The following is a 12,995-nucleotide window of genomic DNA, read 5'->3' on the forward strand; positions in this document are numbered from 1 at the left end:
GTCCTGCTTGCGGGGACCGTGAGGACGCGGCTGGGCGCAGAGCCCCTCCTGCACCTGCACCGAGCCCACGGGGCGCATGCGCGGGCCGCGGAGGGCGGGGGCCGGGCGGGGAGGGGTCCTGTGGGCCCCGCGTCCCCGGCACCCGCTGCGGGGATCGGCTGTTGGGGGACGGAGCGTGTGCTGCGCCGCGCCGGGGCGCGCAGGGCTGCGGGCGTCAGACCCCGTTCTGGCCGCGACCCCACCCCTGCAGCCGGTGCGGCCCGGCCGCGGCTTCCCGGGGGCGCCCAGCCGGGGAGCCGCGGCGCCCCCTCCCTGGGCCTCCGGCGGGCGCCGCGTTCGGACAAAGAGGCGGGAGATGGAGGTGGAGATGCCCCCGTGACTGCGCCCGGCGGAGCGGAGGACGAGGCCGCGTTCTGTGGACCCGACTGCCCGGACCCCGACTGCCGTCCCGGGTCGGAGCGCTCCGGGGCGCGGCGCAGGGACAGCGGCGGGAGGCGGCGGGAGCCCGTCACGCGCTCCGCGGCCCGGCCCTGCCCCGAGCCCCCCGGGGTGCCCCTCCGGGCCGGGGACCCGTGGCTGCGGCCGCTCGGCGTGGCTCAGCCGCTCCGTCGCGACCCCGGCCGCCGCGCAGCGCCCAAGCGTGCCATCGGCGGGCGCGGCGGCGGCGTCTGCTCCCACCCCCGAGATCACATGGTGACCCTCGGCAGCCAATGCAGTGGACGCTAGGACCCTGCGGGACCCCGGGCGCCGCGACTGCACCGGCGCCGCCGCATTATAAATACTTCTCCAAAATGCGGCGCAGCTCCCTGCGCGCGCCCCGGCCGCCCGCCGCCTCCGCCCCGCGCCCCTGAGCCGCCGCCGCCGCCGCCGCCGCCGCCGCGCCCTTGCCCTGGGCTCGGGCCGTGCCCGGCCGCCGCCGGCCCGCGTCCCCGCGTCCCCGCGCCGCGCCGCCCGGCCGGGTGCATGCATTGTGGGCCTCCCGACATGGTCTGCGAGACGAAGATCGTGGCCGCCGAGGACCATGAGGCGCTGCCGGGGGCCCAGAAGGACGCGCTGCTCGCCGCCGCCGGCGCCATGTGGCCCCCGCTGCCCGCCGCGCCCGGGCCGGCCGCCGCGCCCGCCGCGCCCCCGCCCAGTCCCCAGCCCCGCGGCGGTGCGGGGGGCGCGGGGCCGCCGGCGCAGCGCGGCGTGTGCATCCGCGAGTTCCGCGCGGCCGAGCAGGAGGCGGCGCGCCGCATCTTCTACGACGGCATCCTGGAGCGCATCCCCAACACGGCCTTCCGCGGCCTGCGGCAGCACCCGCGCGCGCAGCTGCTCTACGCCCTGCTGGCCGGTCAGTGCGCCGCCGGCGGGCGCAGCGAGGGCCGGGCCGTCCCCGGGGCCTGCGGTGGGGGCGGGGGTGAGGGGCGGGTAGGGCCGCTGCCGAGGCTCCGCGCCCGGCGCGTGTCACTATATATAATCCGCGGGCGGGGGAGGCCGCCGCGCCGCGCCGCTCCGAGTGCTAATTTATGGGGGGAGACGCCAGCGCCGCGGGGCGCCGGGGACGGGTGCGGGGCCGGGCCGGGGGCGGCCCGCGGGGGCTGAGGGCCCTTCCCCTGGAAGCTCCGCCAGGGAGGTTGGTGGCCCCATTTGACGGGTGAGGAGCCTGAGGCTGGGGGCGCGGTGCGCCTCTCCCAAGGTCACGGGGCAGAGGCCACTTTCACCCCGGGTGCAGCTGCCTCCTCCCAGCCCAAGAGCGCTGGAGGCAACGTCCGGTGTCCCCGCCGCCTGGAGGCTGGCCCTGGAGGGCTCCGGCCGGGGACCGCGGCCCTTCCCAGCGGGGGCACGGCCTGCAGGGCCTGGCCAGGGCGGCTCCGCGGCTTTCCACCGGGCCAGCTGGAGTGGGCCAGGCCGTGGGCGGAGCCCCTTGCCAGGGCACCGCAGGGTGGGGGGCCCGGGCCGCCCTGGGACCCCGCCCGGCCACTCTGCCTGCCCGCCGTCCAGGGCAGCTTGTATCCTGCGGCGCCGCTCCCTTCGGGTGACAGAGGCAGCACATCTTTGTGGCAGCAAGTGTGAAAATAGGGTAAACTGGAAAGGAGCTGCTGAAGGACCCCAGCTCCCCCACCAGAAGGGACAGCCCCGCAGGCCTGGCGTGGTCTGTCCCCAGCTGGCCCACTCGCCCGTGCCCGGCCCTGGCCGCGCTCACCTGTCCGCTCTCGCCCGCAGCGCTGTGCTTCGCCGTGACCCGCTCGCCGCTGCTCACCTGCCTGCTGCCGGCCGCGCTGCTGGGCCTGCGCTACTACTACAGCCGCAAGGTCATCCTCGCCTACCTCGAGTGCGCGCTGCACACGGACATGGCCGACATCGAGCAGTACTACATGAAGCCTCCTGGTGAGTCCTGGGGGTCTCCAGCCTCCTCGTCCCTCCCTCTGCCCCTCCTGGCCTCTGCCCCAAACTGCTCCTCCCCGCAGCTCAGCAACCTCCACAGGTGGGCCCGGGCCAGGGATCCCAGTGACCTGAGACTTCTGGGTGACTGAGGGCTCTGGCCAAGACGAGGGTGTCAGTGGGCTGGGGGAGGCAGAGCTGGCCCTGGGCCAGGGTGGCCTGGCTTCACTGCTCCTGCTCCTGTCCCTGGTGCCTGCTGAGGGGGCAGGGCCTCTCTCGGATGTGATCCTGGGCTGGCGGGAGTGCCAGGCCCTGGGTGGAGGGGCTGTGGAGCTGGGGTAGAGGACCCTGTGAGGGGACAGAAGACCAGGGGCCATGAGCCTTGGCCTCTGCTTCCACCCTGGTTTCTGCACCACTTAGTGAACTGGAGGGTCTTGCCCCAGCTCCCGTGGCCTTCTGTGGAGTAAAGGGCTGGGACCAGGGTCTAGAGGGACCCTGGGGGCCATTCTCTGCCCCTCACGCTGGCCCTGAGGCAGTCAGCGTCCTGGGAGGAGGGTCGCATGGTTTCCTCCATGCTGGAGCCACAGAGAGAGGAGTCTTAGCCCTCCGGGGCATGAGGGTCTCCCAGGTGCTGGGAGGGTCTGTGGGTTGAGGAGATGGGGACAGGGTGGGCCTGAACGATTGATTAGGGTCTAGCAGGAGCAGGGTCAGTGCAGGGAAGGGCCTCCTGCTCTGGCACTGCCAGCTGCTTGCCCACTGGCTCTGGCTGAACTACTGCATCCTGTGCCCCCGCCCCCATCCCGCTGGCCTTGGCGCCTGCCGTTCCCCTTGACTCTTCCCCAAACCCAAACAAAGCATCTAATCAGCCTCTGTTGGAGCTCTAGCTTCGCCTGGCTGTGCTTGGGAGAGGAAGGGGGGCAGAAGGGTGAGATCACCTGCCACCAAAGCCCGTAACAGCAGAAGGGGGCTCAGGCCAGAGATCGGGCGTGGCACTAGGTCCCTGCCCATGGCCCTGTCTTCTCTGGGCTGCAGCCTCTCTGGGTGTGGGGAGGGATAGGGGCCCTTGCTTGCCCCTCCTGGAACATCTGGTGGGTCTGGGGGAAGACAACACAGGGGCAGAGTCTGTACAGCAGCCGACAAGGCCATGCTCGGTCTGTGGGAGCTGCTCATGCAAATGGGGAAAGTGAGGTCTGGGAAGGGGCAAGTTGTGCCCAAGGTCACACAGGGCTTGGGGGTTTGCCACTCCCAGGACTGTCCTGATCTGCATGTGTGTGTGTGTGCGTGCATGCGTGCGTCCATGGGTGGGGGGAGGCCAGAACCCCTGGAAGATGGGCAGAACTGTTGGTGGGAGGGGGACTCGCCCAGGGGTGCCCCTTGGAGGTGGAGACCCTGCGTAGGTTGAAGTGTGGCGGCTGGATATGGGAGAGGCCCGGGGGCTCTGGGATGGGGGGCAGGGCGGCCCTCTTGGAGACCCTGGGGCTGTGCAGAGCTTGGAGAGACAGGTTGCATGGTGTCATGGCATTGACAGCTGTGCCCAGAGGCTCACCCTGGGCCGCATTTTCTTTCTGCTCGTGGGGGGACTGTCAGGGGGCCCTCAGCACCTTTCCCCAGTTACATGCCAAGGCTCAGGGTCCAGCACTAAGGCAGATAGGAGTTTCCCCTCCCAGAGCCTACAGGCTTGGTGGGATCCTGGGGTGGGAGTGCTTTCTGGGTAGGAGGCAGGTACAGAGGCTGGGTGGGTGGGGGGGGGGTTGGCCCCTCAAGGGAGGATGGGGTGGAAGGGATGGAGTGGGGGGAGCGGTGTGGGGGGTGGGTGGGTGGACATAGCCAGGGAGGCCAGAGTGACCATGGGATGGGTATGTGGGCCTTGGCTGGGGAGCTCCCCAGCTGGTCTGCCCGCCTGGCCTCCTGCAGCCCTCGGCCTTCAGAGAGGTCTCTGGGCATCTGTCACAGGCTGTCCCTGTGTCCTGTCCCCTGCAGGCCTTCCTCCTCCCCAATCCCTTTTGCTTCTCTTGTGTGTTTCTGTCCCCTTTCCTCTCCCTGTTCCCCTCCTGCCCCTTGCTCTCACCAAAACCTGTCTCCGTCCCCCCCAAACCGGCCCCTCCTACATGGCATGAGTCTGGGATTGGACTGTGCCGCGGGTGGGGTTGGCTGGCCTGGCCACAGGCCTTGCAGCCCAGGAGCACCTGGGGTCAGTGAGGGGGTCAGTGGTGCCATGGCTATGCCCAGTTCCCTACTTGGGTTTATGAAACATTCTCCCAGCCTCCCTCTCAGCTTTCCTGGGTGCTCCCTCGTGGCCCCTACCTCTCTCCAGCACTCTGGCATTGATGCTCAGAGATGAGCGTGGCAGGCCCTGGGTGGCTGGACACCCGCTCCCTGTCCACAGCCAGCGTGGCCACGCAGGCGTGTGGGCCGGGCAGGGGCAGGGGTGGAGGGGCCTGCTTGGCTGAGGCCTGCCCACCTCATAGTCCCAGGGGAGGGACTGTGGCCTCCAGCCACCACCCTGACCAGGGCAGCCCAGCCTTGGAGGCTGAGTGGGTCCTGGCCATGGTGCTGGCTAAGCGCTCATGGAAGAGGCAGATGGGCCCTGGCTCTGGATGTCAGGCAGGTTCTCTGCTCGGGCGGCTCTGGAGGAGACAGCTGTCCCTGCATGTCCAGAATTGGGGGTCCCCCACCCCCGTCCTGTAGAATTGTGGGGTGGGCCATGGGGCCATCAGGATCGGGCGCCATTCTGATGCCCTGGCATGGGCTAGTGTTCCTGACTACCTTGTCCCCTGCAGGCTCCTGCTTCTGGGTGGCCGTGCTGGATGGCAATGTGGTGGGCATCGTGGCGGCGCGGGCCCACGAGGAGGACAACACGGTGGAGCTGCTGCGCATGTCCGTGGACTCGCGCTTCCGCGGCAAGGGCATTGCCAAGGCACTGGGCCGGAAGGTGCTGGAGTTTGCCCTGGTGCACAACTACTCTGCGGTGGTGTTGGGCACGACGGCCGTCAAGGTGGCTGCCCACAAGCTCTACGAGTCACTGGGCTTCAGACACATGGGTGCCAGTGACCACTATGTGCTACCTGGCATGACCCTCTCGCTGGCCGAGCGCCTCTTCTTCCAGGTCCGCTACCACCGCTATCGCCTGCAGCTGCGCGAGGAGTGACAGCCACCGCCCACCCGCCCGCCTCCCCGGCCGCCTGCGTCCGCCTGTGCCCGCCTGCCCGCCACCCGCCGCGGCCTGCTTCCTGACGCTCACCTTGGCGTTGTGTTGGGTTTTCCCTTTTCAACATCATGCAGTGGTCTGGCTGGTTCTGAGGGGTGCGGGGCTGTTGCTCATCTGTGACACTTTGGAGGGGTGGCTTGTTCCCAGCCATGGTCCCTCGTCCTCCCTGGCCTGTCAGGGCAGCTTGCCACACCTCGAGTGGCATCGTGGGCCACCACGGCTGTCCATGGAGCTGCCCAACCCACCGCTGTTGGGAAAAGCCCTCCAAGCACAGAACCTCTGCAGTGAAGCCCCCCGAGGAGCAGACCCCTGGCCCACAGCCAGGCTGTGGCTCAGCCCTCGGTCCCTGGACGTGTGGCCTCTGGGCCAGCCGGCTGCTGCCCCGTGGGACGCCGAGCTGGCCGCAGCCCCGCTTTGCTCTGTGCATGCTGAGGACGTGGCCGGGCCGCAGCATGCCGCATGCCCGCAGCCTCCCCTGCCGCCCTGCCAGACCGGACCCCGAGACCGTGGCTGGTGAGCGCCCCCGCCCCGGCCCTGAGTAGCTGCGGGAGGGCCTGCTGCGCCCCCGGCCCTGCACTCTGGAGGGGCCTGGACTCCACGCGCCCACTGGCTTCTTCACTCTCGCTCTGCTTTGACACCACGTCGCCTTCCTCTTTCGGCCCCTTCCCTTCCCTCCCCTCCCCGGGCTTGGCTGATCGGGTCCTAACCCAGGTGGGATTCCCGTAGTAACCTGCTGCACCCCCCTGGTGGGAGCCACCTCTCCCCAGTGCCTGTGGGAACACGGTGGCCTCTTCCAGACACCCCTGCTGGTGGGGTCTGCCTTGTGAACCGTACTGACCCAGGCCACCGCCCGGCACCGAGCCCACAGCTTCTCCCAGCCTGAACCCGCCCGTCTCTAACCAGTTATCTAGACAGAATAGCACTCTGCATGACTCTAATCCTCGGGACAGAACGGTCGTTTGTACCCGGAGACACACACATCTGTGTGGCGTTTGATTACGCACTATTTCTGGCCCAGTGTGATGGGGGTGGGTGGCCGGGTGGGTGGAGGGTTTCACAGTTTGGAATCTGGAGGGAGACCCTGATTTAGCAAAATTTCTCACCAAAGAGCATTTCCAGGCTGTGAGTAGTCCCCAGGCCACCCTTCCCAGCCGTGGCCTGTGGGGTCGAGGGGATGGGCAGGTCCCACGGCCTCAGGGAGGAGGGCTGGAGTAGGGGGCAGGGAGTGGGTCCCTCAGGCCTCTCCTTCCTGTGGTTGGCTGCCAGGGCTGTCCTGGGTGTGGGTGGCCTACCAGAGGGGGGCAGAAAGCGGGGGTTGGGTACGCGGGCATGTCCAGCTTGAGGCTGGATCTGCTTTTGGTGGCCAGAGGGCCTTAAGCACCCAGTCAGACCCCTTTGTGCAGGGGCTGGGGAGGGGGGCAGTGGCAGGCAGGACACACCACGGAGCTGGGTCCCAGGCACCAAGGCCACAGGCAGGACCTTGGAGGGGACGTTCTTAAAAGGGCCCTTCAGTCCATGGAGCACGCCCCGCTTCCGAGGGGCTTTTTGTCCTGTTAGCAGTTGAGGTACTTGCGGAATACTGTACAGACCCTGCTGTCCCTTGTACATTCCTCCCTGGTGGTGCCCGGTCCCTGCTTGGGGATGGGAGTTTTGTAGACTGTACAGAAATCGGCACCCTATTTTCTTGCAGCTCTCAGATTTTGTTTATCTGGATTATGTAGACAGACGTAAAGTGTTTTAGCAAAACAGAAAGCGACAGTCGTGCCTTTTTCCTCTTTCTGTTGGGTTTGGTTTCAGCTCGGGGCTGGTCTTAGTCGGAGTGGGCTGTGTTGGGGCTGCTGGCTGGTCTGAGGCTGGCAGGGCAGGAGAGGCAGGGCAGGGGCGAAGCGGGGTCAGTGTCGTGGGGATGTGTCTGGTGGGGGGGGTACCTTGGGGACGCTGCCAGCTTTCTTTGATTCTGTGCCTTTGGAGCCTCTGGTCCCTGGGGTGGGGAGCACATAGGAGTGGCTGTTGGAGCCCACCCAGTCCAGGGCAGAGCCTGGAGGCCTTGGGGCTGCCACTGTCTCCTTGATATTGACCTGGGGTGGGCTCACAACAGACCCCATTCCTGGGGGCTCAGGGGTCCTGGGGGCTGTGACGTGGCCCTCTTCTGCTCTGGTGGCTTCTGTCTGCTGGCAAGGGATTCGGGTGGGTGGTGGGATGCTTGCTGGACTCCTGACCTTTCTTTGCTGCCAGGACTTGGTAGAAATGCCAGGAGGCTGTGGCAGGTGGACATGTGGGGTGGTGGGAGCATCAACGTGCCCACCAGGCTGGGCTCAAGTTGTGCCCAGGACGGAGCCCTTGCTCGGCCAGTGTGCAGTCCCTGAAGGCCCCCGGGGGGCAGATCTGCCATCGCCCACCCCAGGCTGGAGGCTGGGCACGTGGTGGGTCCTCCCTCTAGTCTGGGAGCTCCCTGCTCCGCACATGTGCACTGATGTGAATTTTATACGTTTGTAGATATTACTTCTACCTCTGTGAAGCGCCCTCCTGGGGCCCTGCCGTCCTGTGTCTGGTGCAGCTTCCCCAAGTGCTGGCCCTGGGCCCCCTCCCTGCCCCGCTGGCCTCCTGGCTGCCCCCTCGGGGCCTGGCCCTGTGCTTGGGGTTCCGGGGCTCCCAGGATCTCTGCTGTCCGTGTGGAAGCGCCTGTGTTTGCAGTGGGGAGGGAGGGAGGCACAGTGTTCCACATGTCGTTGGATGTGCCTGCAGTGCAGACCTGACCAGCAGCTGCAGCACCTCTGGACAGCCCAGTGCTTCCAGGTCCTGGTGGGTCGCTGGCCGGCCAGCCCCAGCTGCCTCCCACTGCCCAGCTGTGGGTCTCTGCAGGTGGCTGGCCCCTGAGGAGAGGTGGGCAGGGGGTGACCCACATGTGCTGAGGCCACCTTGTGGTCGGCCCTGGGAAGGGCTAGGGTGGGATGGGCTCCTGAGTATGGCGGTGGAGCATCCGCAGCAAGGCGACAGCCCCCTGCCCCTGGGCCCAGCTTTGCTTCCCACCCGTGTCTCCCCTGGGGCTGGGCAGTGGTTGAGATGCTGCCCCTGGCGGGGAGGGGGCTGAGGGCTGTGCCCACCTGACCTGAGGGGTGGATAGCTGGCCCTGGGCAAAGGCTTGGGCTGGAGACCCTCTGGACAGCACACATGTAGCTGCAGAGTCTGGGGGCAGCCCCCGTCCTGCTCTAGGCATACTTCCTCAGAGGTGACGAAAGTCCGAAGCCCTAGAGGGGACAGAGCCGGGACACCCTGAGGTGAGCTCCCCACTGTCCTGCAGGTGCATGGCAAGCTCCCTGGGCCGCAGGGGCTTGGCTGTGGCCTCTGCGAAGCACGAGGCCTCTGCCACGCCTGCCCCCAGCTGCCCGGGCATGGCCCTCACCCAAGCCTTCACTAGAGCCGGCTTCTGGAGCTGTGCCTGAGCCCAGGACCCGGGGAACTTGGGTTTTTGGTGTGTGGGGCTTCGTGGGGGCCACATTCCTGTCACTGCCCCAGGGACGGCTGCACAGTTGCCCCCACGCTGAGGCAGCCACTGCCCCCTGCCCAGGACAGCACTGTCGCCGGGTCCTGTTGCCTGCTGACCTGTGGGGTGTGCTTGGGAGCTGCTTCCATGACTCAGCTCCTGGGCCGGTGGCTCTTTGGCTGATGTGTTTGGGGTTTGCGTTTTGGGCTGGGTGTGGGGCAGACCCTGGAACGTTTGCTTCCTGGTGCCACTGCGGCTGTGCTTGCAGGGGTGGTGTGAAGCCTGCCGAAGGCTGGGCAGCACAGCCGCCCGGCCCGGGGGCATAGGAGGGTGAGCCCCAACACACCGTTGTTGGATGTACTTTTTTAACAGCAATAATTAGCCATTTTAAAGAAGGGGCGTACCCGCGTGTGTGCACAGGTGGCGTGTGCGCGTGCGGCTGGGGAGGGCGCCCCGCGGGCAGGGCCTGCTGCTCTGGAGCTGCTCGCGGGGCACGAGCCACTGGCCGCCCGAGCCACTGGCCGCCCGGGCCCCACCCCTCCCGAGCTGGCCTGACCGTGAATGTGGCGACGCTTGTGCCCCTCAGCCCCAGGGAGGACTTGGCAGTGCTGGAGGCCCCTCGAGGGGACACTCTGTGGCGGTGGGTTTCACCTCTTGTGGTTGTTCCAGAGCCCACAACGGGGGTGGGGAGCTGTCCTGAGACCCTAGGATGTGCCAAAACAGCCCCCAGGGGCGGGGGCAATGAGCCAGGTTCCGAGGAGACAGGCTGGGGGACCCGGGGTGGGTCTGTGCTCCTCCGCCTGCACGGCCCGGATGCTGCTGTTTTTCAATAAAACCCGAGTTGAAGGAACCCGGCTCCAGTGCTTTCTTGAGGCACCTCCTGCCCTCTGGGCCAGGCAGGGCTGGCTTTCTGGAGACGCTGCCCTCACCCCCCACCCCTCACCCCTGCTCCCGCTCCTGCTCCTCCCCTGGCCTGAGCTGCTCTGGCCTGCATTTGGCCAAGGGGGCCCTGGAGTAGGGGTGGCAGCCAGGACTGGGGAGCGGGGCATTGGTGGCACTGTGGGGCTGAGAGTCCCTTCTCCCACCAGGCACAGAGCCCAGGTCTTCCAGGGCGCCACCTGGGAAGGGGTGCCTGGCTCTGGTCCAGCCTGGCACTGGAGGCCTCCATAGCTCTGCACCCCTGAGAGGGGTGGGCACCTTGCCAGGCTGGGGGGGTACCTGATTTGAAGGAGCAGGGGAGGGAACTGGGCTGGGATGCTCTGGCTGCCCCTTTGGGAGGTGGGTTGGTTGGTAGGTTGAGAAGGAGGCAGGGCTGGCTCTGCTGTTTGGCTCCCCCAGGGTCTCTCCCCCACTCCCTACTTCTGCGCTGTAGCCCTGGGCACCCAAACTCCTGGCACACCTTTGGGCCCTACCTCATCCTCGCTCCCTGGTGGGGAGCCCCAGCCTGGCCAGGCCCACCAGGCCCCACTGCTGTTTCCTGGCTTTGGGACCTGGGTGCCTCCAAGGCTGAGGCCTTTGGCTTCTGCGTGCTGGGGTCCCCCAAGGGCTGGAGTACAGGTGCCTCTCCTGAGTCTGCAGCCCCTGCCAGGCTTCCTGGTCTTCCCAGGTGCTCTCATCTTCAGTGGTTATGTCCACTCCCACGCTGGTGGCCCCCTGCAGGTGGCTCCACTGCAGGCCTGGGCATCTGCTCACCTGGCACCTTGGAGGAACAGCCTGACTCAGGGATGCTGTGTGGTTTGGGGTCCAGGTGAGGGGCACCAGGGCAGACCAGGATGGGGAGCAGAGCCCATGTCTATAAGGGAGGGTGATGACTGGGGAAGGGGGTCTCAGGTAGTGAAGTGCAGGGGGACACAGACCCAGTGCAGGATGCCAGCCTCGGCACAGGGACCCTTGGAGCCTGGGTGTTCCCCTGCATGCAGACTCCTCTGTCCCACCCCCTGGACGGAGCTCTGTAGCGGGGTTTCCTCTCCCTTCTTCCCTGCCCTCTCCATCCCACCCACCTGGGGGAACTTGGCCCTTGCAAGTCCCTTCCTGGAGGGCACAGCAGGCTCTAGGGCTGCCCCATTCTCAGCCAGCGGGAGGGGAGTTGGCCACACTCTACCAGGGCTAAGGTAACAAACAGCAAAACCCGTCTCTGTGGACTTCTCACTTGAAACTGCAGCCAGCGGATCTGGAAGACTGAAGTAGAGCCGGGTCATTTATTTTAAAAATTGATGGCCCTCGTGCCCACCCCACACGCTTGATGTCGGCGGCCTCACTGTGTGGCTGCACCAGCTGCGTTTGCCACGGGGGAGAAACAAGGCCTGACCGGACGTCAGTTCCCAAGGCCAGTCCTTGGTCTTAAGTGAGAAGCTCTGTCCGAAGCCCAGGTGTGTGTGATGCCGCCTCAAAGGCTCCGCTGGCCTGGCCCTGGTGGGTGAGGGTCACACATACACAGGGCAGGTGACCAGCACCACGGCTGGCCCTGGGGCCTGGCAGCAGTTCTGGGCCAGCTCTCTGGATTACTGGAATGTTCTGTCACACAGTGGTCAGGTCTGGCCACCCAGGATCCTGCACACACTGAAAATTGAAAAGATCTTGAAGCCATGTGGAAAACAAGCCGTTTGGCCCAGTGTGAGCACCGTCCTCCTGGGGAAAAGCTGGTCCCAGATGCTCCCCGGAGCCCTGGGGACAGGTGGCACGGGTGTGGACGCTGTCCCACTGGCTGCACCAGCATGGGCATGCAGTACCTGTCCAGTAGCTGTTTGCTGAATAAACAAAGGGACTAAGGAGCGACTCTCCAGAGCCCCCAGACCATGACAGTGAGGCAGGGGGCACCCAGAGAGACGAGGCCTGGTGCAGTGGGGTCGCAACAGAAGCAGAGTGTGTGAGGCAGTCAGCATTTTAAAAAGCAAAGGTGTAGGCAGGCCTGGGAGGCGTCCCACTGCTCGGACTCCTGGCTGTTCACGCACTCACCCCCAAACAGGTGCTGCAGGGGCCGGCCCCTCAGATGAGCATGAGGAAGGGGCTGAGGCCCCCAGGGGTTGGGGGGTCTGGGGTCTGGGAGCAGGACCCCAGGAGCACATTCCCAGGGCCTGCCAAGAGGCAGGGAGCAGTGGTGCCAGGTGGGGACCCAGCTGAATCCCAGCCAGTGCACTTAAGAGCCATGTGATTGCTCAGTGCCTCAGTTTCCCCATATGTAAAGGGTGGTCATGTTGACGCCTCTGTCAGGTTTCTGCAAGGTGGGGAGGTGGGTTGGTGGGTCAGTGGGTCACGGGTGTCCTATAGGCTGGCAGCGAGGCTGCTGTGCATGAGGGGAAGGCAGAGGAGGCACTGGCCCAGCTCCCTCCCTTGGCCCTGCAGAGTCTGTAAGAGTTACTCCCAGAGCAGACGTGGTGGGGGGAGGCAGCCCCTGTGCAGTCACTGGTCACCAGCCTGCAGGAGGCTCACTGGAGAGCCCACAGGGTCTGAGAGCATGTGATTCCAGAGACACCAACAACCTGGCTCATGCACGGTGGCCCCCAGTCCGGGCCATGGCTACAGAGGCCATGGGAGCCAGCATTGAGGACGCCGTGGGGCCTCTGGGCTGCTGGGCGGGGGGTGGGGTCCACGCTGCTGCTCAAGGGAGCCTCCCCCCAGCCCCTGCCAAGCTCCATGAGAGAAGCTGGGAGCCCTCCCCGGCCCAGGCTGGGTCTGGGCCACTCCGATTTGGGGCACTCAGCCCTGCGTCTGGCCAGATGGCTGGAGGCTGTGTTTCCCACACTCAGGAAGAATTCACTCAGACAAGAAGGAGGCGGCTTTGCACAGGCATTTACTCTCAGGACTCCAGGAAGCCCCAGCTCCAAGGGGTTAATGTGGCCCCGCACTGAGTCCTGGAGCCAGTTCAAAGCTGGTGACCTTGGGGAAGGCTCCACAATGGGCTGGTGGAAACCGGTTCTCTCCCCCCACTGTTGCCTGGGG

General features: G+C 66.5%; 1 protein-coding gene across 1 annotated transcript; it reads left to right on the forward strand.

The window, feature by feature from the left end:
• The first annotated feature begins 963 nt into the window (after window positions 1-963).
• Window positions 964-5,512, forward strand: NAT8L (N-acetyltransferase 8 like). Its single transcript, XM_063107217.1, has 3 exons — window positions 964-1,333; window positions 2,206-2,370; window positions 5,145-5,512. Exons 1-3 carry the CDS (start codon window positions 964-966, stop codon window positions 5,510-5,512), a joined length of 903 nt encoding a protein of 300 aa, XP_062963287.1.
• Window positions 5,513-12,995: the final 7,483 nt, after the last annotated feature.

This window comes from Cynocephalus volans, chromosome 9 (assembly GCF_027409185.1).
Source record: "Cynocephalus volans isolate mCynVol1 chromosome 9, mCynVol1.pri, whole genome shotgun sequence".
Classification (NCBI taxonomy): domain Eukaryota; kingdom Metazoa; phylum Chordata; class Mammalia; order Dermoptera; family Cynocephalidae; genus Cynocephalus; species Cynocephalus volans.